We start from the raw sequence: 26,360 nt of genomic DNA, 5'->3' as shown, positions 1-26,360 counted from the left end.
AAACATTTGTCTCCATGTATTAGCTTTATGGAAACAATCAAACTATGTACAACAAACAGGGGAGAGGGGTCTGACTGAGTTGCAAACATTCAGCAGAATGTTTGTCTGTAGCCAATACACTTACAACTGTATATGCAACCATGGTCTTGTTTCATACTCTGTGCTTGCACAGAGGTTGAATGTCTGTTGTTAAGTGGCTATTGCTAAGTGGCAATCACCTGAAAAATGCTCTGCTATTTTACCATATTCTTTCATCACATACCCACTAGTAGTGACATTCATTTTAGAGCTCTATATTTGCCAAAGGTGTGTTTATGTTCAGTGACTCATTTAGTGATTTTCACTCCTTCTCCTAGTGCAATTGTGAAAAATGGTCTAGAGGGACTAATAGGTATCATCTCACATTCTGTGAATTTGGCTGAGTCATAGTATCACATAGTACTAAAACCATTCTTGATCCACCCTTAGTGCTTATATCTCGGAAAAAACAGCAGATTGTAGCTGAAACTGTTCTGATGAAATCCCAGCAGTGCATCCATACTACATATAGTACTTTAATAACCATTTTAATTGCCATGGACTCATTTTATGGAATTCTGGGATTTGAAATTGGTAGGGTACTTATAATTACCTGATAAAATTCATGGGACTATATAAGAATACTCTAGGAAATAATATCAGGTGCTTAAATTATAAAGCCCAGGATTCCACATGAGGGAGCCATGACAGTTAAAGTGCAGCATTAATACCCCAGTGATAAGACGATAACTACAATATCTCTAAACATTTGTACAATAGCATAGATTCCTGTCTGGGTATAAAAAACGTTTATAGAAATCCTTCACAGGATTCACAGGATATTGTTTTTAAAAGATCTGATAACAATAAGATAGGACATCTTGCAGCGTTAAGTGTATTTAAGGGCTCTATTAGTTTAACAAAGTACAATGTAATTTCTAGACTATCGAAGTTAGAAAGTATACCCTATATATTATTACTTAGACTTATAAATATAGAATCTGATTTTTGGCACTAGGCAAAGCCATCTTGTACTTGAACCATTATTATATAAAAATAAGCCTCAGGAAGGAAAACCTGTTGTCTTCTAGATGGTGATGAGCTAACTCCAAATCCCCATTCCTATGCTGGCTATGGATAATGTAAACTGCTATATATTCCTTACCACAGTTTTAAATGGTTGAGTTACTATACTCTAGTCTGCTTTTATGTATTATATTTACAGGCTGCTCTTATAACTGAGATATTTTACAACTACATTGCATACTGTCTATAATCCATCTGGAGAGCAAGTTATGTTTAAGGGGGAAAAGCAGGGTATATGTTTACAAAGCAAGCTAACTAAAGGTGTTTTCCTCTTATGTAAATAGAAGGTATAATTGCACTGTGGTATCCATATTTCCTTCAGGTCATTATTAACCCTAATATGAAAAAGGCTGCTATTGAAGATGAGGATGTGATTTAAGTATAAACTTACTAAATTGTCATGCTGAGACACAACACCTGGCCCAACATTCTGTCCCTACCAGTGGATTTGTGCCTAAGGGAAGCTTACAAGTAGGACAAAGTGGTGATAACCACTCAGTACTTAATATGGTGTGGTTTGTAGTGCCAGGGGAAGAATATTATATCATCCCGTACCTTTATGTGAGTCTTAATTTCTATGCTGGTGTTTATTTCAAGTGTGTTCCATGTTGTAAGAACACAACATGGTGTGGTGGTTTAAGCACTGGACTAATACTTGGTGTAGTGAGGGGAGACCTGAGACAGGGAGAGCTGAGAGGGCGGAAGTTGACCAGGTGGGAAAGGAGGGAGGAATCAGCCAAGAGGCGGGGCTAGAGAGGGAGGAGAAAAGGATCCCTGAGGAGAGGATAAAAGAGAAGGGAGAGTGGCGCTCGGGAGGAGGGAGACGTTGCGGAAGAGGAGGCCGGGGAGCTGCGGACGAGAGAGGGGAAGTGCAGGTAAAAAGGAGCCCTGGGAGGGACGGAGTCGCAGTATCTCTCCAAGCCAGGCCTAGCTTCCGAAAACGGGGACCTCACCAAGAGGTAGAGTTAAGGAACCCTCGGACGGAAGGGGATTTCACTTACTCCGATGACGAGAAGTGGGCGCGACCACCACCAAGCCGGGACCTGGAGGACGAGTGGTGGGACCCTAAAGGGGAGAAGTGGGAGTTTGGTCCTCGTCCCCAGGACCACGACAAGGTCGACTGGGAGCCGCTGGAAAAACACTCAGGCGGGTGACCAAGCCGCGGCTCTGGAGACGCCGAGGTTGGGGAACTTGGGAGTTAAGGGTATAGGTCTCAAGACTTGAGAAACTGAAACTAGTTGGCCTGTGGGCTTTTGTTTTGTTGAACACAAGGGGAAGTGGGGAAGAGCGTTTTGTTGGTGAATTAAAGAACACTGTTGCAGCAAACGAGAATCTGGCAAGTTTGTTTCCCACGTGGGCCCAGAACTTCCCCTTTTCCTAGGGCCACATGCAGCCAGCTACGCCAGCCCCGCCCACACTTGGAGACCAGGGTTTGAATTCCAGCTCAGCCATGTCATATGGGCAAGTCATATTCTCTTGGCCTCAGAGGATCCCAATGGCAAATCCCCTCTGAAGAAACTTGCAAAGAAAACCCCATGATAGGTTTGCCTTAGTGTTGACTTGAAGGCACACAACAACAACCAAACCATGTTGTGCTTATGTATCTATCACTATTATGACTTTTATTTGATGTTATATTTTTAAAACATGTTTTCGCTTTCTGTTTATGTAAGATAATTTGTAGACATTAAACCAGCTTTGGGGCAGGATATGGAGTTGATACTGCCATGTTTGCCTTACTGGATGATCTCCGCCTAAGTATCGACAGGGGTAGTGTGACCTTGTTGGTACTTTTGGATGTCTACATGGCTTTCGATACCATTGACCATGGTATCCTTCTGGAACGCCTGGGAGAGTTGGGGATTGGAGGCACTGCACTGCAATGGTTCTGGTCCTATATCCCAAGGTTTTCTTGGCCAGAATTGCTCAGAGGAGGTTTGCTTTTGTCCTCCTATGAGATTGAGAGGGTATGACTTGCCCAAGGTCACCCAGTGGGTTTCCATGGTCGAATGGGAATTTGAACCCTGGTCTCCAGAGTTGTCCAATACTAAAACCGCTACTCCATGTTGGTCTGAAGTGATATCTAATACCATCCCTCTAAAAGCATGATGTTATAATCTTTGCTGGTAGATCATGTAAATATACTTTTACAAATCAGACTTCCATGGTACAAATAAACATTTAATAACTCCTCAATCATTTTTGCTACAAAGCAGGGTTTGGATGCCTATACTTGGGGACATGCAACAGATCAACCATCAGTTTATGATACTTTGTTCCAAGCCACACTCCAACCCAAACTTGAAGTGTGCCAGGTGTGGTGAGGAATAATGATTATTTCTTAGACAGTTTTCATTATATTTCATTTTAATTGGAAGCTGACAGTTAGTGTCAATTAATGTCCCATTTTCAAAAATATGAAAAAGGAAAGAGCAAGTTTGCTAACAGAGCTGATCAAATTTAGAAAAGAGGAATATGCTTGTTGGACCACACTAATGGCAATAGCTTGGAAATGTTAGTTTTTAGATTACACTTTCCAGAATCCCTCAGCCCAACAGGACCATTAGTTATGTTGGCTTGGGGAGTCTGGGAACTGTAGTCCAAAATCAATTTTGCTGACTTCTGCCAAGAACATCTAATGGAACAGCGTTTCCAGCAGTAAGCAGATTAAAGCTGTCAAGAATCCCCCAAACAACCTTTCTTGCTTATCCCCAAACAACTAATAATCATAGTCAAGCTGTGACTGAGTCTGAACTACCACCACTCTGTCACATTGGATTAAGCCAACACCTAATGTTTCTATGTTTGTCTATCCAGTTTTCTCTTGTAAAAACATAGTGCTGAGCAAAAGTAAATGGATGCCTTTCACAAACATTTATAGCAGTGATGAAAACTGTTGAACAGCCATAATAATATATCACAAATGCTTTGGATGAAATATTACTGTGTTTCAAATGAGGAGTAAAAGAAGATGGTTACTCTCCTTTCAGGCAAAAATTTTAAAAAAAATCACAATAGGTGAACAGAAAAGGGGACTTTTAACCATCAAATTTGTACATGATAAAAAGAGAACCCTTTTTCATTTTCTTTTGATACTATTCACTGGAATCACCATAATGGTTTAATGAAATGGGTACAGGTTGGCAATGGATTAGATTTAGACAGTGGAATGGGCTTTCATTCATATTTTTGTTAAGACAGATGCAAAATATATTGGCAGTATAAAAAACTACAGCTTTAAAGTCATGTATAGGACATAACTGGAAGTCTCCAAAGCAACTAACAAAACATCAGGGGATTGAGAAAAACTGAGAGGCTATGAATATGCATGCATCAAGTACGATTTCCTATTTGTAAGATATTTATAGTATTCATTTACCTCCTATGTGGTAAGCTTCTGATCAAATTCTAACAAAGTACAGTTGTCTATATTTTTTCAACACAGAGACACATCCTTATATATGGTATATAATTTATACAGTCCTCTATATACATATAAAAAAAGCATGTGTTGACCCTGGGTTACATTAAGCTGTCATACAAAATATCCTTTATATACTAAGAATTATTGTCAGAAAGCTGGATTGTGCATCTGCAGAGCTGGATTGTGCATCTGCACAGCTGGATTGTGCATCTTTTTATATTGCTGTATGTATAGTTGTTCTCTACTCTTTTCTTCATTTGAACTTTGCTTCAAAACAAAACAAAGTATCATGGGAGGACTGAACCAAGCGAAATGCTGCCCCTCTTTGCTGAGCAGCATTGCCGCAGCAACCAAATGGGGCGGGAACGCTGCGCAGCAAAAAAGGAGCTGCCTAGAGTGGCTCCTTTTTTACGCAGTCATAAGGACTGCGATGCAGCCCTATGACGGCTCTTCCGCCCACAGGCATGTGGGCGCTTGGCTCCCACAAGTCATGGATGTGTGCCCCGTGTGGGAGGGGCCACACAATCGTGGTTGCACCCACACATCATAGGGCTTGGGAGTATGTATTTGGTGCGCACTCTCGAGCCCTACTATTGCTGCCAGGACACTGCTTCCTGGCGGTGTGTATTGGCCCAAAGTTTCTCCTGCCTTTCATACAATAGAATATCTACCTTTTAGTGTAATTTCCAACCAACAGGGCTATAATGTCCCACAGACATTGGTCTAGAAACTGCATCCAAATAAAATGGTTATGTTGTTGGAAGAGGTTTCTATTGATCTGGGGAGAGACATGCAGCCTGGTCTGAAAGACCTGCACTTCCCATAAAAGATAAAGTATTCAGTTAGGGATGCTTCTAGATTCAGTATCTTGTCATTGGGTTTACTGTGCTGTGTTCTACTACAGTGGGCCCTTCTCTTATGCGGGATATACATTCCGGATCCCCCCCCCCCCGTGTAAGAGAAAAAAAGTGTAAGCTCAAGCCCCATAAGAAGTAATGAGGCTCATACCCGTGGTGCGCCGTGGGGTGCATACCACAGACGCGTGCCCCATTACTCCTTCTGGGGCACAGGTGCTTTTTTTCTGGCGTGGCTTCCAAAGCTGTATATGGCGTGCCTGTGAATGATGCGGGTGCACTGTATTGATGAAATAGCCAAAACTACAGAAGTAACTAGAATGTGTTGGGTCCCATTCTTTGCTGTATGTTAAAGGAGTATGTATTTGAGGACAGCTTTACTACCTACTTTCTAGTTATTTTATGATATAATAGTCCATATCTCATTCCAAGTTCTGATTCCCAGTTGATCTGCAAAAAATATCACTACCTGGGCATCTCTTGGAAACATTCACCTTTTAAGTGTGTTATTATGAACCATGCAAGCCATATAATACCATGTACCTTCTCAAACAGATCACAGTCACAAATGCCCCCAAACATTTTTCCTACTGGCATTCAGCCACAACCCAGAAGACCTTGGGTGTGACGATTCATGGAGTACAAGTATCAACAGCTGAATAAAATCAGTTTTGATAATTGAATTCTGCAAGTACTAGAAACAAGAGTAAGAGTGCAAGAGTGCAAAGCCTGCATTTAAAGACCCCAGGGAACTGCTATTTCCTGAGCTGACTGAGGGGTACCCCAGAAGATCTCCCAAAGTTTGAGGGCAAACTTTGTTGGTTGAGCGTAAAATTTGTCAGCCAGAGCTCATGGGAGTATCTTGAAAAATACAAGTTAAATGAGGCAGATAAGCTTATGCATTGTCTGTAAATCTATTATTTATTTAATCAATTATTAACTATATTTATATCCTGCCTTTTCTATATTATGCTCAAGGTGAGATATGGGACTGATAAGAGCTACACCCTTATCATAGGCGCGTTCCAGATGGGCAAAAAGTACGTACTAGGTACGTACTAGGGTTAGGAAAGGGCGTCCTTTCCGGACACCCTAACCCTAGTACGTACCTAGTACGTACAAAATTCTACATGGGCACCACCATTGGGACGTCATGACCATGCCGCCTCCAAACGGAGCAGCGTGGAAGTGATGTCTGGCGGTGCCGGAAGGAGCTCCGAAACGGAGGTCCTTCCAGGTTTGTCGCTGGCACAGCCTTTACATGGCTGCGCCAGCGACACAAATGAGAAAAGGGCCCCTTTCTCTTCGTCCCCACCGCTGTCAGGTGTCCTTGGGGCATGAAGCCCCAAGGACACCCCTTTCCAGGCCGCGGGGAAGAAGCGGCCTTTTGGTGCTTCCCCGCAGCCTGGAAAGCGGCAGATCGGGGCCTCAGAGGCTGCCGCTGTGGCAGCTAAGGCCCTGATCCAGCGGGGAAAGGGGCGGGAACAGACCGCCCCAAAAGGGCAGTCTGTAAACTGCCATTGTCACACATGGTGTAAAGGAGGGCTGACTAAGAGTGTACAAAAGGGTTGTTTTGGCTAATCAGGAATCTTGCTTGGTCTATGCTTCCTCTGCTCCTACCCCTTTGATATTTCCCTGAGGGGTGTCCTGCAGAGCTTGCTAGAGATTTAGGATAAACTATTTATGAGGTTTGGACAACTCTGAGCTGTGATCTGTGTACAGGGCATGAATGACCAAGGACCTTTGGATATATATAGGTATAAAATGCAATATTTAAGCAAACAGTGTATAAATGGCATATGGTGCAGACATTGACATCACTAGGGGGTGTGGGAGATGTGGTCTTCACCAGGTGTCACCCCTGACGAGGGTAGGGCCCTCCTCCCCTTGCTGTACCATCCCTTTCCTCATGAGGAGAGGGTCAGGGTGGCTCACGGGAGGCTGATCCTATGGAAGCCCCACCCCCTACACTGAGTGACACCAGGGGTAGGGAAGCCACTGGGTGGAGGTCTTTCCATTTTTCTGAGCTTTACTTAGTTATTCATCCAAGACTTTTCCTTCATCAACTGTGCTGATATGAAATCTGCATCTCTCAAAATTGTAAACTTACACTACCAAATCCCACCCACTTATATACCTAGCCACAGTATAAAAATAGTGTGTGATTATTTCCAAACCAAATGTATTCTTCAAGTCAGGTAAACATCTGAGACAATTATCTGCAGTGTTCTACAAGTAGGACTGAAGCATGTTTATATTGGAAAAGGAATCAGTGGGAAAGCATCCAGTGATTTCAGTGAAGTATATATCAGGCTTGTGGTAATCATGGGCGGGATACATACCGCCATTTAGTACGTATAGGATACGTACTAGGGTTAGGAAGGGGCGGTGCTTCCGCACCCCCCTAACCCTAGTACGTATCCTATACGTACAAGATGGCGGCGCCCCTTCCACATGGGCGCCGCCATCTTTACGTATCGGACGCTGAGCGTCCGTACGTGTCGCAGCCTTTATGATGTAGCGAGTGTGCCCCTGGCGCCTCGCTATGTCACAAACGCGACTGAAAAAGAAGCTCCATTTTGGAGCTTCTTTTTCGGTCCGCGCGGGAGCCGCGCCGTCTGAAGGCTCCGGCTCCCCCACGGATCTACCGGCGGCGGCGGCAGACCGCCGCAAAGCGGCGGTTTGTACCCTGCCATGATAATGTAAGAGCTGATGGTATGTTATGGACCTGTCAAAGCAAATTACTTGCTTAAGCTGAATGAGCAACATAGGATTTTATAAGGCAAGATAAAATATTGCAAGGCCTGAGGCTAAATTTAATGACTTTTGTCTGTTAGGCAGTGGATATTTCTCCTATTCTGATAGCATTACCTATTGAATATTGTTGATTGAGGCACTTGTGTTAGGTTTACTTTGTGGTAAAAATATAAATGGAAAGTCCTAACTATGTGGATACTAATTTTCAAATGCAATTTTCATATCTGATGATGAATTATATCAGAATAAATAGAGATGAGTGACTGTGGAGAATAATACAATGAAATAAACTGAATCTGCATTTTGTTTTTGTTCCTCACACTGCAAAATTACTGTCCTGTCATTTGAATACTATACCCTGTGATTATTTTCTAGCAACAACTGGATTGTAAAACAAACAAACAAACAAAAAATCCCTCTCCAATAAGAATATAAAGGGAAAATGTTGCCGTTACAACTTCCTGAATCCCACACTGAGCAGGGCAATTGAGTAGATTTTGTCATAGTCTGGAAAGTAACCTCTCTAAACTTTTCACCTGACCCATTTAAAACAATCTTCAGGCAGAGGCTATTTTCACTCATGATACTGGTGTGCAGAAGTTGTAGGCAGGAAGAGGTTCAGGCCTCTTCTCCTACATGCTATCATTGACCTGAGACAGACGGGCCAAAAGCGCTGTCTTGCTGCTGAAACTAGGGTTTCGGAGCGCGTGGCAACCATTCGCTCTAGAACCCTAGTATGTGTGGGCAGCGGCCTAATGGCTATCTCTCGTCCACACCGGGGCTGCCATCCTTACATAAGTGATGCACAGCATCCACACGCTGCACTCGCAACGTAACCCACGCGTCACCAAAAGAACCCAGAATTACCGGGTTCTTTTTACTCTGGAGGGAAGTCGAGCAGTTTGGCGGCTGCGGCGTTTCTCCAGAGTTAAAACAGGTGCCTGCAGGCCACCATTTTTGGGTGGTTTGTCTCGGCCCCTTGTCAATTGGGAAGTCAATTGGGAGAAGAGGAAATTTGCCTTGCTTCTGGCATGATGGATCAGTGCCACTGCCGAACATCATTCAACATATCCACTTTGAAATCTAAAACTCTGAGTGTATTCCTTTGTGTTAAAATATTAACTTCTTGAGTGCCAAAGAATAGATTTTCAGCCACCCTCTGCAAACTGAGGAGCTTAATACATGCAGCTTTAAAACTGCAATTACAATTGGGGGAAAAAGCTCCTTTGGCAATGTGACCTGTAACTGCTGCATCTCCTAAGAGTGGTTAGAGTGCCCCTTTTCATTGATGGGGGAACCTGTGAACAAGCTCTCAGTCTCACTGCAGACCCATTAGTCCTCAGGTACAAACATGGCTGCTGTGACAGTTACAGTCATGTGGTGCCAGTGTCTCATCCTCTCCCCCCTTTCCCTCGCTATTCCCAAGCAAGCTGATTTCCTTTAATTTTTTTGCATTTTTTAAAACTTAAATCATATTAGCATAACTCCAGAATTGTGTTAAAAAGTAAAAAATAGAAATAAAACTTTAAATTACCCAAAAGGCAGGTGGATAGAGCAAGGAAACAGGTTGAAGGGGGTGTGCTGAAGAGAGCACAATGGCAGAAACAGCTCCAGTTTCACAATTGCAGAGATGTGAAATAATGGCTCCTCTCTAAGTAGTATGGTTCCATTTTCATTAACTAATGTGATTGCAGTGAAAATGGAACTCATGTGGAAATCATTTTACCCTCCAAAGATCCTTAATTAGTGCTGAGCCAATCAGAAATAAAAATCCTGTTGGACATCCAAATCCATTAATTAACTGTAGTAACTGCTGTTCTAGGAGGGCAACACTTCCTAAAAACCTAGAGCCTGGGCTGGTGCTATAGAACCATTTCAGGTAGAGTTGCTATACTACTGAAACCCTCTCAAAGTCTCCAACAATTAATCCCACTCCAGGCTGCAGGTGGGGATCCTTAAACCACCCACCATCCTGCTTTGAACAGATTGCTAAAAACTATTTGGGTTGAGACTTTGTTATTGCCCTCCGCTTTCCACCCTGAAGCCACCAGCAGAACTCAGCTTATGCTTTTACAAACCTGCAAAAGGCAGGGCAGCTGAGCTGGAGGGCACACCTTAAAAAGTGACAGTTTCACAGTGTGATACTATGTGCAGAGAATGAACAGTTCTCTGGCTGGACCATCCCTGCTGTGGTTAAGGAAAGGAAAACAGTGTTTATGGTGTACATCATCCCCACCTTTCATTTTGTGATTTATTTTCTTTCCAACACCTTCTGGGCTGCTTTATTTTTTCCCCCAGGTTTCTCCCTAACTTTTCTGAGCCAGCTGATCAAACATGCCATTTCAGTTGGAGAGGAAGAGAGAGTTTACAAATTGTAGCCCTGCAACTTTGCTTTCAAACATCTTACTAGAATGAAGACTCAGGAGATTATCACACTGAATTTTGCCTGATCTGGGCAGGGGCTGAAACTGGGCTGGGACCATGTGTTATCGCACAGCTCCATGCCCAGATCGGAGTCATCCCATACCCAATTGGGACATCTCCTATTACTTTGCTAAGAACCGAAAACTCCCGTTTTTAGCTAGGTATGGGAGAAGTCCCCATCTGGTATGGGATGCCTCCAATCTGGGCACAGAGCTGTACGATAAGACATGGTCTCAGCCTGTGCTCAGATCAAGAAAAGGCAACAAGTGTGATAATCTCCTCAGCTGCACCACTGCATGATCAAACTACAGTATCTCTTTTCCTACTGTTGCAAGCTGCTGAAATGGATTTATTTCTGGATATTAGCAAGTATAGCAAGGCATTTCAGGAATGGCTGTGTTGGTAGATGGGGTGAATGTGAATAATTTTCATCTTTCAGCTGTTGTTAATTTCTCCCATCCTCCTTCTCCATCCCCCCAAGAATAAGTGGAATATTTATGTTTTTGTATTTGCTGCTCATTATAGTGAAATTGAGCCTTCCAGACCCCCCCCCCCCAAGTTTTTGAAACTTTTTTTTCCAAAAAAGAAAACCCTGTCACATACACTATCCAAACCGACATGTTTTATTTGTTTGCTCTGGTTACAGTGCTCGCAGTGGGAAGAGCAACTCAAAAGGTATGGGAAAAGGAGGTGAGGAGGGTTGCTTGTTACTATCGCTTGCTTCTATAAAAAAGTTTTGGGGGTATATGTGAGGAGCTGTTTCCTGCTTACAGTCTTGAGTTTCTTCTGCAAATGAATTGAGTTTGTCAAGTTTCACATCTAATTTCAAACTACTAGAATGCAGAGGGATCAAGGCATATAAGAAAACTGGACTTATACAATTCATAGAGTTCCATGCTTGAGAGAGGGCTTGATTCATTCCATGGAAGATTGTTTTCTTTATATGAGTCAAACTATTCCCAATGTAATCAGGCCTACTTAAAAATTATGAGTTATGGCAGCAACAACAAAAACACACCAAATACCCTATTGCTGAATAGGAATGAATGGTATGATTGCTTCTTCTGTCATGGATCCTACATAAGATTAAATTATAGAGTCCCACAAGCCATTGAAGCTTACATGAGTCTATCAACTATGTTCCATCCCTATCAAGTGCTCCTGTTCATCAAACATTTACAGCAAAATAGGGCACCACAATGAGGAAGAGCTGCATCTACATCACAGCTGTATTAGATTAAGCTATACAAACCTTGGAACAGTTTCCCTTTGTGCATTATTATTATTATTATTATGTTTATGTTTATTGTGTTTATTTATATCCTGCCTTCCTCCCAGTATATGGACCAAAGGCGGCTTACAAATCTAAAACAGTCAAAGTTAAAACACTATAAACCATACAAAATACAAGTTTTTTTAAAAAAAACAATTAAATAATTCAAACAATTAAAAAAATATATTAAAATTTAAAGTTTAATTTAAAAAAACAAAAACAAAAACAAAACAGCATCCCTGTCATATGAAAGCCTGGTGGCATAGGAATATCTTTGCCTGCTGCCAGAAGGACAGCAGGGATGGAGCCATCCTGGCTTCCCTAGGGAGAGAGTTCCAGAGCTTGGGAGCAGCCACTGAAAAAGCCCTTTCTCTTGTTCCTGCCATAAGTGCCTGAGAGGGTAGTGGGATGAGAGAAGGGCCTCTCTCAATGACCTCAATATTATTGGGGGCTCGTACAGTGAGATACCGTCCTTCAAATAGCCTGGACCCAAGCTGTATAGGGCTTTATAGGTCAAAACCAGCACTCTGAATTGTGCCTGGAAATGAACTGGTAGCCAATTTAGCTGTTGTAACAAGGGAGTTGTATGCTCCCTGTAGCCAGCTCTTTTGACCAGCTGAAGTTTCTGAGCACTTTTCAAAGGCAGCCCCATATAGAGCGCATTATAGTAATCCAAATGGGATTTAACCAAGGCATGTTGTTTGGCATAAATTCTCCTCAGCATTGTAACAGATCCCTGACTACTCAAAACAGCTCAGCTGAATGATTCTGTGCAGCCCCAATAGTTTTAGTCAAACAAGCCTTTTTTGAAGCCTCTATTGAATCACCATATGTCTTCAGGTAGATTTTAGCCTGCTTTTGGTCAGATTCACTCTGAGTTTTCCACCACTGTCACTCTAGTCTCCATCTTGTTTGTTTCATTGCTGCCAGCTCCTTAGAGAATCAAGGGGCTGGTTTAGCTCTACTCCATGACATGGGATGCTTAGGAGCAATTGTGTCAACTGCCCTGGTCATTTCTCCATTCCAGAGATCAACCAGGGCTTTGACAGGACCACCTACCAAGGCAGCAGGAAACTCCACAAGAGCCATCAGGAATTGATCTGGATCCATAAGCCTCCTGGTGTGGACCATCTTAAAGGATCTCCCATCCCTGCAGACCTTCTGAGTTCCAGCAAATCTAAACCTGACCAGGAAATGATCTGTCCATGACAACAGAACAGTAGAAAGCTCCTCCATTCCCAGATCACCATCATCTCCCCCTGTACAGAACACAAGGTCTAGAGTGTGCCCAGCAGCATGAGTGGGGCCAGATACCACTTGGGACAGCCCCATGGTTGTCATGGCGGCCATGCAGACCTGAGCTGATCCCAACAGGTTAGCCTCAGCATAGATGTTGAAGTCTCCCAGCAATATAAGCTGAGAAGGCTCCAACACCACCCCCAAGACTATCCTGGCTAGCTCAGGCAGTGGGATGGATGGTACACCAACAGAATCCCTAATCTGTCCCAGCTGCCCACCTTTACATAAACACACTTGGCAGGTAGTAGTATGAACCTCTTCCTGGGTTGTGGGATGGCAGTTCTTCCCTTCCCCTGTGCTAGGTCCCATCTCATCTTATGTGTTAAACCACAGGTTGGGACATTTTGTGCATTTCTGTGTAAACTAGAGGCTGAAAAAGGCTGGGGAAAAGTTTACCTAATGACATAATTGGGATGGTTTCTACCATCTCAGGACTTATGATGTTCCTGAGCTGGCAACCTTAATTTAAGAAGAAGAGGAGACCTCCCTCCACTTCTTTCAAATGATTACCAGAGGGAGAGTGGGGAAGATGTTTTTCTGTGTTTAAAATTAAAAATGTAATCTAAAAAGCAGCACAGAATTATTGCCTTAATACTGAGTGTGTGCTGAGTTGCCAAAAAGTAATATTTTGAACCATGCATGGAATTATGAAATCTGTCATTATCACAACTTTAGTTCAAGGACAGACATCTTGTAAGGGTCTAGAGGCCATTTTGCCCTGCCTTGGCCCTTTGTGAGCCAATCCCTTTGTGACCCAACCACCACCTTAAAGGGGAAAAAATCAAAAAGTTAAGAACCGCCCATGAAACCACTGGCCCGCCTTCCTTTTTCCACTCTAGAAATGTCTATTTCAGAAGAGAAAGTGAAAATCTGACAGCTCTAAAGAAAATTGTGGTGACGTATATTTAGAGCGCTAAACATGTCGTTTGAGAGGCTTCTGGGATATGATTCAATATTTTGAGGACTGAATTATTTTTTTTTCAGGGCATGGGGTCTTGAGAACTTGGAGTGGGGTCTGTAAGGTCCTAGATATAGCACCAGTGGCCCTTGGGATATGCTTGCAATCCACAGGGCCACACTTTGCCTTCCCAAGATCCAATCTACTCAAAGAGAAGAGGAGGAAGAGGAAGAAGAAGAAAGGAAAGACAAGGAAAATAATCAGCAAGGAGAAGGACAGAGGGCTTTAGAGAAGCATCTGCTAGGTTCCTCCTTCTCCATGTCCTGAAGAACCATTTTGAAAAATGTTGTGAGATTTAAGGGAGGAAAATGCATGGTAATTTTAGACTTCATAAAATGACCTACCCCTCAATTCCAAAACATCGTTCTTAGAAATGGATCACTAATGCTACATATATGACTTTAATGGTCTTACCTTTGTTGCAGCATCAAAGCATACAAAGCCCATGCCAAAATCTATGGTAAGCCCCATCAGATGACTCTCCAGAACACAGGCATATGTCTTGCACTAAAAAAAGATAAAAAAGTATTAATTGTTACTTTGTTTAACTGTATTTTTTTTTTTTACAAAATTAGGGCTGAAGGGAATTTTAATTGGTATTTATGTTGAACATACTATTGAAAATGGAAGGCAGTATGAAATGAGGAAGACCACATTACAAGTGGATTTATTCAATCAAAGAAGTTAGGGCTCTGAGTTTGAAAGACCTAAGCTGGGCAGTTGGTGACTGGGGCTTTTTGGAGATCTTTCAGTTACAGGATCACCAGAAGTCAAAAACTGAATTCATGGTAAATAATAGAAACAAATGTTCAACAAGAAAATTGAATAAATTGAATAAAATACATATGTGATAAATGCAATTTCTCATGGACCATTTACTATATATAGACACTTTAAATAGAGGATTAAATAGATGACTCTGCCCTCCACAACTGCCATCTGCCGGCCTAAGAGGGAGTTCGCCAGGCAAGTCCAGCTCCATCAGGACTAAGCCTGAAGGAAGGAGACTCCGCCCTCCACAACTGCCATCTGCCGGCCTGAGAGGGAGTTCGTCAGGCAAGTCCAGTTCCATCAGGACTAGCCTGGAAGAAGGAAGAGCCCTCCCTCCAATCCATCTGCCTTGGTCCAGGCCTCAGAGGGAGAGAAGAACCACTGGACCTCATCCCCTTTCCCTCCATCATTCCCTTCTCCTTTTGTTTCGTGTCTTTTAGATTGTAAGCCTGAGGGCAGGGAACTGTCTGATTAAAAATAATATTGTAAGCCTCCCTGAGAGCCATTAGGGCTGAAGGGCGGGATATAAATACCTAAATAAATAAATAAATAAATTATGATGAATATGTTGTTAAAATCAAAGTTGATGAGGTTTCTTGAGGAAATTTAGTCCAAAGTAAGTACTCATGTACTTGAAGGACTGGAATTGAGGAAGATACCTGATATACCAAAAGTTAAAGCCAAAAGTATCCCACCCCTGCCCCCTCCTTATTAAGGCACTGGTCTGAATCTTATCACTGTAGAGATCTCTGAAAAGGCATTACAGAATCGAAGCTATCTATGGGCTATGGTTTAATGTCCCATAAGTATAAAATTTGAATCAGGATTATTATTGCTAAAAACTGCAAAACACCATTAAAACTATTTCTATTGCATTTATAGTAGTTTATGTGGATTCAATCCAGATTTAGACACTCTTAAAGCAGCCCACTGAAATCACATTGATTATGGTTAGCCATAACTTACGTAAGACTAATAGATATCTGTGGGTCTACTCTAATTCTAAATCTGCTTCTGACTCATATGATTGCATGTAGACATATAGGAACCATATTTGATGTTGAGAGAATTCCTAATGTTCAGTCAATCTTTATATTAAATCTTTATCTTAAATCAATTGCCAGAAAAATTACATTTAGTACTTGGCATATATGACATCTTGTTTAAATAATGTTTTATGAATGCAGTGGTTTCCACTAACATTCTGTCTTATATATATGCTACTGAAATATTCATAACACATTAAAAAGGAAACAGAATTACTTGGCAGCCTGCTACAATCAGACTACTCAATCTGATCTCTATACCACATCTAAGTAACAAATTCTGTACTGGGGGCATTGCTTTGTGAGCAACGTATGCTCTGCCAGAACATCTTCCAGTGTGATAGTAATAGGAGATGGAACTTGGTAAGTTTAGTGGTGAGAACAGCAGATAAAAATCTCTTTGCTGCTTCTATTACATCATCACAATCCCATACAGGACAGCTGTTTCATGTTTTAAATTAGCTATTATTTTTTAGTCCCCAAACTACTGAGCAAGAACTCTAAGAAATCTTCAGGGATGAATTTTCAAAATACATTCTGGAGAAAATCACTCAGATCCATTCTGACAAGGGACTTTACTGAACAAGAAAAGAAAGGTGAAATGAGTCGAAAGAGTAGAGGCCTTTTCCATGCTTCTCTGCATGACATCGTAGCACTTCTGTTTTATTCCCAAGGGGAGACAGTTGTCAAAGCGTGTTGTTTTTCTAATGGGAAACCATTCTGCAAAAGGCAAGCTTTGACGACTGTCTCCCCTTGGGAAGATAACAGAAGTGCTACGATGTCATGCAGAGTGGCACAAAGAAAGCCGCTACCAATCCATTTCACCTTTCCTTTCTTCATACGGTCAAGTCCTTGAATTTGGAGTTGAATGTAGATCCTGTGGAGGTAACTGAGGAATGCATTTGTTCATTTTTGATGGATGAGTTTCAGTGTGTTCCAACATGATAATATGGACAACTTACTTAGAGAAATAAGGCTTACCTTATTTCTTAGAGTCATGTTGGAACACACTGAAGCTCAAGTACTTACAAACTTCTTATCAGTCTTCCTTTGGCAAGAATGATGAGCCAGGATAGATATTTGTCTAAGATGTAGACCAATATCTACTTTGGCTGATTATTCTTGCCAAAGGAGGACTGATCTTGTCAGTACTTATTTGAAAGAGGGATATGTTCAAGCTCTTCCATAAGAAGCAATTGTTGAAGGTAGTTTCACAGGATCTTCCCATCCTAGACAATTATTGTCCATTTTCTAATTTCACTTATTTTAACAAATTCTTAAGATGAGCGGTGGTAGTACAAAAACAGTATTTACTAGATGAAACTCATTACCTTGCCTTATTCTAAACTGGCTTTAGTCCTGGTTATGGGACAGAAACAGCTTGGATGGATAGTCTACATCGGAAACTCATAGGATTAGAGAGTTCCAAGAGACCACAAGGGCCATCCAGTCCAACCCCTCCCATGCAGGAATTGTCAATCAAAGCACCCACAACAGATGGCCATTGAGACTCTGTTTAAAGAAGGAGACTCCACCACTCTCTGAGGGAATATGTTCCACTGTCTAACAGCTCTTACTTTCAAGAAGTTCCTCCTAACGTTTAGATGGAATCTCTTTTTCTGTAGCTTGCATCCATTGTTCCTGGTCCTATTCTCTAGAGCAACTCGATCTTCAATAAGAAATCCCTTCAAATATTTAAACAGGGCTATCACATCACCTCTTAGCCATCTCTTCTCCAGGCTAAACCTACCCTAAGTAATTCTCATAGGGCATGGTTTCCAGACCCATCACCATTTTAGTCACTCTCCTTTGGACACCAACTTGTCAACATCCTTTTTGAATTGTGGTGGCCAGAATTGGACACAGTATTCCAGGTGAGGACTGACCAAATCTGAATAGAGTGGCACTATTATTTCCCTTGATCTAGACACTATACTTCTATTGATGTAGCCTAGAATCATATTGGCCCTTTTAGCTGCCACATCACACTGTTGACACATGTTCAATGTGTGGTCTACTAGGACTCCTAGATCCCTTTCACATGTACTGTTGTTAAGCCAGGTGTCTCCCATCTATACATTTCATTTTTCTGCCCTAAGTGCAATACCTTACATATCTCTGTGTTGAAATTCATTCTGTTAGCTTTAGATCAGCTTTCTAATCTATTAAGGTCATTTTGAATTTTGATCCTCTCCTCTGGGGTATTAGCTGCTCCTCCTAATTTTGTGTCATTTGCAAATTTGATAAGAATACATCTTATTCTTTCATCTAAGTCATTGGTAAAGATGTTGAATAGCATTGGACCCAGGACAGAACCCTGTGCCACCCCACTGATCACTTCTTTCCAGGATGAAGAGGAGCCATTGCTGAGCACTCTTTGGTTTTGGCCAGTCAACCAATTACAAATCCATTTAACAGTTGCATTGTCTAGCTCACATTTTACTAGGTTGTTTGCAAGAATGTCATGGGAAAACTTGTCAAAGGCCTTACTGAAATCAAGATATGCAATATCCACAGCATTCCCTTCATCTACCAAGATGGTAATTTTATCAAAAAAATGAGATCAGATTAGTCTGGCATGATTTGTTTCTCTGAAACCCATATCGACTTTTTGTGATTATGGCATTGCCTTCTAAATGTTCACACATTCACTGTTTAATTATCTGTTCTTGATGTCAAACTAACTGGATGATAATTGTTGGGATCCTCTTTTTCCCCTTTTTGAAGATGTGGACAACATTTGTCCTCCTCCAGTCTGCTGGGATTTCTCCTGTTCTCCAAGAGTACTCAAACATTATTGCCAATGGCTCTGAGACTACATTTGCCAGCTCTTTTAATACCCTCGGATGTAGTACATCTGGCCCTGGAGAATTAAATTCATTTAGATTAACCAGGTATTCCTTTACTACTTCTTTACTTATTTTGTGCTGCATTTCCCCTGCATTGTCCTCTGCTCCATTTTTCTCACATTGAGCATCCATTTCTTTTTCTGAGAAGACTGAAGAAAAGGTTCAGTATTTCTGCCTTTTTTCTGTGCCCTGTTAGTATTTTGCCATCTTCTCCACACAGTGGCCCTACCATTTTCCTCTTCTTCCTTTTTCTATGGACATACCCCCCAAAGCCCTTTTTATTGTTCTTATACTCTCTAGCAAGCCTGAGCTCATTCTGTGCTTTTGCTTTTCAGATTTTATCCCTACATGTGCTCTCTATTTGTTTGAATTCCTCTTTAGTGATTTCTCCTTTTTTCCCATTTCTTATACATGTTCTGTTTAAACTTAGGTCCATTCAAAGTTCTTTAGTGATCCATCCTAGTTTCTTGAGACACCTTCCATTTTTCCTCCTTATTGGAACTGTTTGAAACTGTGCCTTCAGTATCTCCCTTTTGGGAAACTCTCATCCATCCTGACTTCCTTCTCTTTTATTATTTCTGACCACAGGATCACCCCCAATATTTCCCTAAGTTTACTAAAATCAGCTTTCCTAAATTCTAGAATGTGTGTCTGACTATGCCTGGCTTCTTCTTTCCACTGTATAACAAACTCCAGGAGAATATGGTCACTCCCACCTAAGGTTCCCACCATTTGCACCCCATCGACGAGGTCATCCCTGTTGCTTAGGATCAGATCTTAAATAGCTGGTTTTCTTGTTGCCTCTTCCATCTTTTGGACAATGAAATTGTCTTCAAGGCAAGTGAGGAATTTGCTAGACCTTAAAATTTTGGCTGATTCTGACTTCCAGCAAATTTCAAGATAGATTAATTCTCCCATCCACTGGCACTGTATCAATAACTGCATCCTAGTTGGTGCAGATCTGAGCGACTTTATCTGCAAAGTACTGTGTAAATTTTTCACAGTGTGCCACCAAGTGGTCTACATTTTCTACCTGATGGTGAGTGTGTAAGAGACTCCTCACCACTTGGAACAGCTTTGTTGGATGGCTCTGTGCAGATGCAATGCTGGCAGCAAATCAGCAAATATATATATATATATATATATATATATATATATATATATATATATATATAATTGTTGTTGTTGTTGTTGTTATTTGCTGCCCACACTGTCAAATAGGCTCTAGCTCGTGTTTGGCCAGATTCACTTCAAGTCTTCCCCCAACATTGCTCTAGTCTCCATCTCACTTGCTTCATCACCATCAACTCCCCAGAGAACCAGGGGACTGGTTTGGCTCTGCTCTGTAAGAGGGGATGCTCAGGAGCAATTGTGTCCACCGTCCTGGCCATTTTCCCATTCCAAAGGTTGGCCAGAGCTTCAACAGACAGTGTATAAAGGATGGCTGCTGGGCAAGTGTCATTGATGATGGGGTCTTCTCATGTTTCTGAGGTAAAGAGCTAATTCAAGACATAGACGGAAGCCCCTTGTCACATACCTTCTTTATTGTTAAGGCTGTTCAACACTAGAATGGACTGCCTCACAGAGTGGTACACTTGCCATCTTTGGAGGTCTTAAAAAGGGGGTTGGATGGGCATCTTTCAGGAGTGCTTTACCTATGTATTCCTGCATGGCAGGGAGATAGACTAGATGGCCCTTGTGGTCCCTTCCAATTACAAGATTCTCTGATTCTCGGATGTGACCTTCAGTCTTTAAAAACAATCCAGATGTGGTTACTCTAGGTGTTTCAATCAATTCTGTGTGATTTTAAAACTGTTTTGTCATGGGGGTCCTGGTGGACTAAGAGGAGATAAAGAAATGTTTTAAACCAAGTATTTATAGCACCACCACCAGCAACAACAGACCACTATAGCATGTACAAGTGGTTCATGTTGGATTTAAAATATCTCTGTCTTTTTGTTTAAAAACTTTTGAATATCACATTATCTCCTTCAGAGGATTTTGAACAGAAGTTGGATGGCATTCTGTTGGGAATGTTTTATTCTGCATTCCGGCATGGCAGGGGATTTGACTGGATGAACCTTGGGGTATCTTCTATCTTTATGATTCTATGATCTGTCAACAAATTTGATACTAGAACATTTCACGAATCCCAGGATAGGACTGCATGTGTTTTTCATAAATCTTCAGAGCAGTTTTATAGGGGAATTATTTGGGATAGGGGGACGAGGTTACAGGGAGAAAAGTGATGGAAAACCATTAGTACTTTATTTAATTGCTGGAAATGGGTGGTGATGCTTAGGTATAGTGTGCCCGCGCTATATGTGGCTTTGAGCATACATGCTCAAGGCGTGCAGGAGTGCATGGGGTGCAAGGGGTGGAGCATCCCATTCAAATGAATGGGGTGTGTGCCCATGGCATGCGTGCGCTGCCATGTGCCCGCACACACAAGCCCCATTCACTTGAATGGGGGCCTTACGCAAAGTGGGGGGGGGGGGTCCAGAACAGATCCCCTGCATAAGGAGAGATTCCACTGTATTAGATTTTGATATAATTGCTCCTCATAAAAAGAGAAATGAAACAAGAAAGTTCTTAGGTTTCTATGCATCGGTATGTTTGCCTTAAATGAGATTTGCTATTTTTTGAACTTAGAGCAAACTCTTAATTTGTGGGCATGCATCATCATTATCATTATCATCATTTTCACATTCTAGGCTACAGCTGTAAGTCACACACCCCCACACACACACACACATTTTTCCCAAACAATGTTTGGAAACACAAGTGACAGGAAAAATGTTGATACTGGCCAATTATCCAACTTTTAGTGCCAACAAGCAGTTAATGCAGGCCTTCTAGTCACACCTTTCTGAGAAATGTTTGACATTTTCTATTTTAATTTTTCCCATTCTCTGAAAGTGTGACATTTTGATTTGTGCTGATAAAATAAAATGGTACAACACTGAGATTCAATTAGTGACAAATGTCATTATTCAACCAAACTACTTACTGTATTTGAAAGTACACTTCTAGCTCACAATGGCAAACTAGTACTGCTCACTGTATATATTGTTTATTTTCTGCTCAACATATCATTGTCAAATTGTGAAACACACAGAAGTGCTTGAAAAGGCCAACTTACTCACAAGGGAAGTACTTATGAGAGATGTTACCTTTTCAGATTAGAGACTAAACTCTTGAAAGTCTTTGTAAGATTTTGAAAGACCATAGTCAAAATGGAATAGAATAACATCTTGCATCATTTTCTTATGAAACCAAGAACTGCTGAACAAATACATATTTGGCCCTGCTTATCAATGGATTATTTATCCAGGGTTTTAAACATCCATGGCTTGGATGGGTGAGTGGGAGGATGGATAGATAGACAGACACATTCCAATATGCAAATCTTGACTTTGCCATTTTATAAAAGGGACACCATTTCACTATGTCTTTCTATTTAATGGGACATGAGCATCCATGAATTTTGATGTCTACAGGGAGGTCCTGAAAACAAATATCAGTGGATACCAAAGGCCCACTGTAATTTAATTCCTAGTGAATATGTCTACTACAAAGCTGTTGCTATTGGAGGTGGACAAACCCAAATATCAATGTTTGGTAATATGCAAGAGTCAATATGTCTGTCTAGATGGAATAAAAGATGAGAGTGAAGTACACGCAGTTTAGTATAGAGGCTTCTGGGAGAGTGGAATGCAGAAGGGGGGCAGATGTAGAGATGTTCAAGGTGAAGCATTCATCCAGGTGCCTAAAGAGAACAAAGAGCCTTAGTAAAAGACTGATAGAGAATGTAATTTCACTGCCAGAAGGGCCTCTGAGTGCCAACATAGCTGATAAGGGACAATGGGGAGTAGCCAAATATATTTTAAAGTATATTTAAAGGTATTCATGTATCTGGGCTAGGACTGATGAAAATTTATATGTTTGGAGTGTGTAATGCCCAATGAGGTGATGACGATGAGTTTTCTTTGTCTGTTTTCCTATAAAGGTAACCATTTTCTTTGGCTCGATGCTTCAGTTCTGTTGGAATGGAAATTCCACTGGAGACAGCTAGCTTTGAATAAATCTGAATTCTCAATGAAATCTGGGTCCTTTGCCTTACTCTATTCTGTCAGAACCTTTAAAACCTATCATCCACAACACTATCATTTAAGCTATAGATCTCAGTTTACTGGGAAACAAAATTGATACAATATTCCCTCCCCCCAGTTTGCTCCTCCATCATTGTCCAAATACTCCAGTTCATAACTAACAGGATATCAAGCAGAATGGAAAAGAAACAGGAATATGCTGACTCTGAAGTGATGCCTCCAGCATTTATCTCAGGGATTGCAATTGGGCATCATTAGAGGGTAGAGCCAATGTTACGAGTCTTCAAAAGCTTTCTAGAATTCTCCCATTCTAGAAGGTTTCACAGACATATTCTCATACATGGATTGAACAGGATGTGTGTGTGGAAAAATGAAGTGGGGATGATGACATTGCCCACTCAAATGGTAATTCTGCCCTGATGAAATATCTTTACATTTAAACTTATTTGATAGTGGCTAATGATCCAACACTCCCCCTGAAATACACAGTTATTCTCTGTCTCCATGGTGCACCTTAAATTGAACAGAATCTCCCCAGAACTAGTTTGTTTAGGAGCTGGGGTAAGAAATCAGTAGTACTTTCTTAAGAAGGCTTCATCCATCTTTCCAGTGATCATTTATGAAGAGTTTCACAAGTTAAAGAATAATTCTCTTTCCTATCAAAACAAATGGTTAGTAGAATTATGAGGCATCTTTCCTACACATTCCTTTGGAACAGTAGTGTTTTGAAAGAAAGGTAAGAAGATAAGTTCAAGAACATAAAAATAGACCTGGTGGAGCACAGCAAAAGACCTATCTAGGCAAGTGTTCTGCTTACAATATGCTCATGTATGTACCTTTGACAAGTGCAAAATCAAGACTCAAATGCAACAGCATGCTCTGATGAAGACCAACTTTTCCAGATAATCTAGGTAAAGATGTACACATAGAATTATGTAGCACAGTGGGCCCTCAGTATCCATGGGGGATCCATTCTTATAAACAAACAAACAAACAAACAAACAAATAAATTCTGGATCCCCCGCAGATACCAAAATCCCTGGATGCTCAATTCCCATAGTACTCACACATTGGCACCACCATCGGGGACAATGGGAGTTTGTCACCCCATCCCCCCCAAGCCTGCCTCCTCATCACTCTCACAGCAACAGAGGGCTGCCTCTTTTTCCTCCTCTTCCCTGCCTCCTCCTCCTCTTCTCTTACACACTCCTGTCACCACTGCCGTGGCTCTTCTTCCTCCTCCTTCTTCCTCATCTTCCCTGATGCCTCCTCCTTCCTTCTCAGCTTCACCGCCTCCTCCTCCTTTCTCCTCCTCCTCCACTGCTGCCCCCTTCCCATGGGCTTGCCATCCACGGATGCTCAAATCCATGGATGGCAAGTTCACGGATACAGAGAGTGGACTGCATAAGAACAGATAGGTGATTCAAAACTGTAGAATTAAGAGGCTTACATCTCACTCTTAGGGGCCAAACAGACAACCCAGAAAAGCCTGCTTAGGGGTGCGATGTTTTGACACTGCACACTGCTGGAGTGCCCAGAAGTTCTGCCAGGGCCATCTCAGGCAGCCCAAACCTGGCCCAAATAGCAGTGGATCTTTTCTGTTCCTATTTCGGCCAGTGGAGGAGGGGCCTTTGGGTCCACGGTATGTGTTTGCCATGGCCCCAATGTGCTACTTTGGAACATGCCCCATAACAATAATTTTTAATGTTAAATCAAAGGCTTTCATGGCCAGCATCCATAGCTTTTGTGGTTTTTTTGGACTATGTTCTAGAGGCCGTGTTCTAGAAGAGTTTATTCTTGATGTTTCACCAGCAGCTGTGGATGGTATCTTCAGGGCATGCTGACATGGAAGAGAGTGGGGTATATATACTTTAGTTGAGGAGAAACGATTTACACGCTAATCTGTGTATTATTTTGTTGTTGAATGTCAAGGACCTAGGATGTCCATTTAATTAATGATCCATTGTCTGATGGGGAACCCCCCCTCACCCTGGGTGGCTTTTATTTGCAGTTGCTGGGTGTTGATTTTGGTGTTACGGATTTCAATGGCTTCGCTGTGCATTCTGACCTGATAGTTGTTGACATGGTCCAGAGTTTCAGTGTTGTCAAACAGAATTTTATTCCCAGGATGGTTTACAAAGTGTTCTACTACTGCTAATTTTTCTGGGTGATCCAGTCTACAGTGTCTCTCATGTTCCTTGATTTGTGTTTGAACACTGTGTTTGGTGGTCCCTATGTAGACTTGTCTGCAAATGCACAATATGTGGTAAACACCTGCAGCCACGAGAGGGTCTCTCTATCTTTCTCTGAGTGCAACATTTGCTCAATTTTCTTGGTCAATTTGTAGACCATTTGAAGGTTGTGTTTCCTTCCTATTCTGTCTGTCACTCCTTTGATGTATGGTAAAAATACCTTCCCTTTGGGTGGTTGTTTCTCTTCACTTTTATGGGTTTGGGGGTCTGGCAGCCCTTCTGATGTCTGAACTGGAGTGACCATTAGCCTATACAGCCCAGTTTAGGTGCTTCAATTTATCTTCCAGGAAGTGGGGTTCACAGATCCTTTTTGCCCCGTCCACCAGTGTTTTTATTGTGCTTCTTTTTTGTCCTGGGTAATAGTTGGAGTTCTTGTGTAGGTATCTGTCCATGTGTGTAGGTTTTCTTGTGGCCCAACTGTTGGTTCAGTTTGCAGATGACCAGGACACCCAAGAATACCAATACTGTATTCCTTCCTTTTCTTTTTCCATCATGAATTGGATGTTTGGATGGCTCTTGTTTAGATGGTTCAAAAGCACAGTCAGATCTTCTTCTCCATGGCTCCAGATAGTGAAAGTGTCACCCACATATTGGAACCATGTTGTGGGCTTTTTGGTGATGTTTTCAGGATTTTCTTTTCAAAGTATCATGGGGCTCAGAGGGCTTCCTATGGCTTCCCATGGAGAGAGGGGGGGGGCATGAGGCTCAGAGGGCTTCCCATTGCTTCCTATCGAGAGAAACCAAGAGAACAGAAAAATGAGGTGCTGAATGGATGAATCACAGCTGCCACTACCTTACAGCAACTGTTGAAAATGGTCTTTTATCACTTATGCCCCTGGAACGTTTTTTCCTCCCTTACTAAACAGCAAATAGTTCAGGCATTGGGGAGTTATGTAACACTTGCCTGGAAGACAATTTCATTGTCCAAAAGGTAGAAGAGGCAACAAGGGGGTCAGCTATTTTAGATCTGATCCTAACCAACAAGGATGACTTGGTTAATGGGGTGCAAGTGGTGGGATCATTAGGTGGAAGTGACCATGTTCTACTGGAGTTTGTAATACAGTGGAAAGGAGAAGCCAGGCATAGTCAGACACGCATCCTAGACTTTAGGAGAGCGGATTTCAGTAAACTTAGAGAAGTATTGAGGGCGATTCCATGGTCAGAAATACTAAAAGATAAAGGAGTTCAGGACGGATGGGAGTTTCTCAAAAGGGAGATACTGAAGGCACAATTTCAA

The 26,360-nt window shown here is 41.8% G+C and overlaps 1 protein-coding gene across 4 annotated transcripts in view; it reads right to left on the bottom strand.

Moving 5' to 3' along the window:
- SNTG1 (syntrophin gamma 1) overlaps nt 1-26,360 on the bottom strand; it is a 339,536-nt gene that overhangs the window by 11,853 nt on the left and 301,323 nt on the right. For all 4 annotated transcript variants that reach the window (XM_089517284.1, XM_089517286.1, XM_089517285.1 and 1 more), the window contains one exon: nt 14,508-14,600. In XM_089517284.1, coding sequence (XP_089373410.1) covers nt 14,508-14,600 — 93 coding nt within the window. The remainder of the gene's footprint in view (nt 1-14,507; nt 14,601-26,360) is intronic.

The sequence above is a fragment of the Sceloporus occidentalis genome, unplaced genomic scaffold, assembly GCF_023333645.1.
Source record: "Sceloporus occidentalis isolate IW3139 unplaced genomic scaffold, rSceOcc1.0.p SCAF_3, whole genome shotgun sequence".
Taxonomy (NCBI): Eukaryota; Metazoa; Chordata; class Lepidosauria; order Squamata; family Phrynosomatidae; genus Sceloporus; species Sceloporus occidentalis.
The sequence above is the reverse complement of the archived record's forward strand: the minus strand, read 5'-3'. Positions and strand labels throughout refer to the sequence as shown.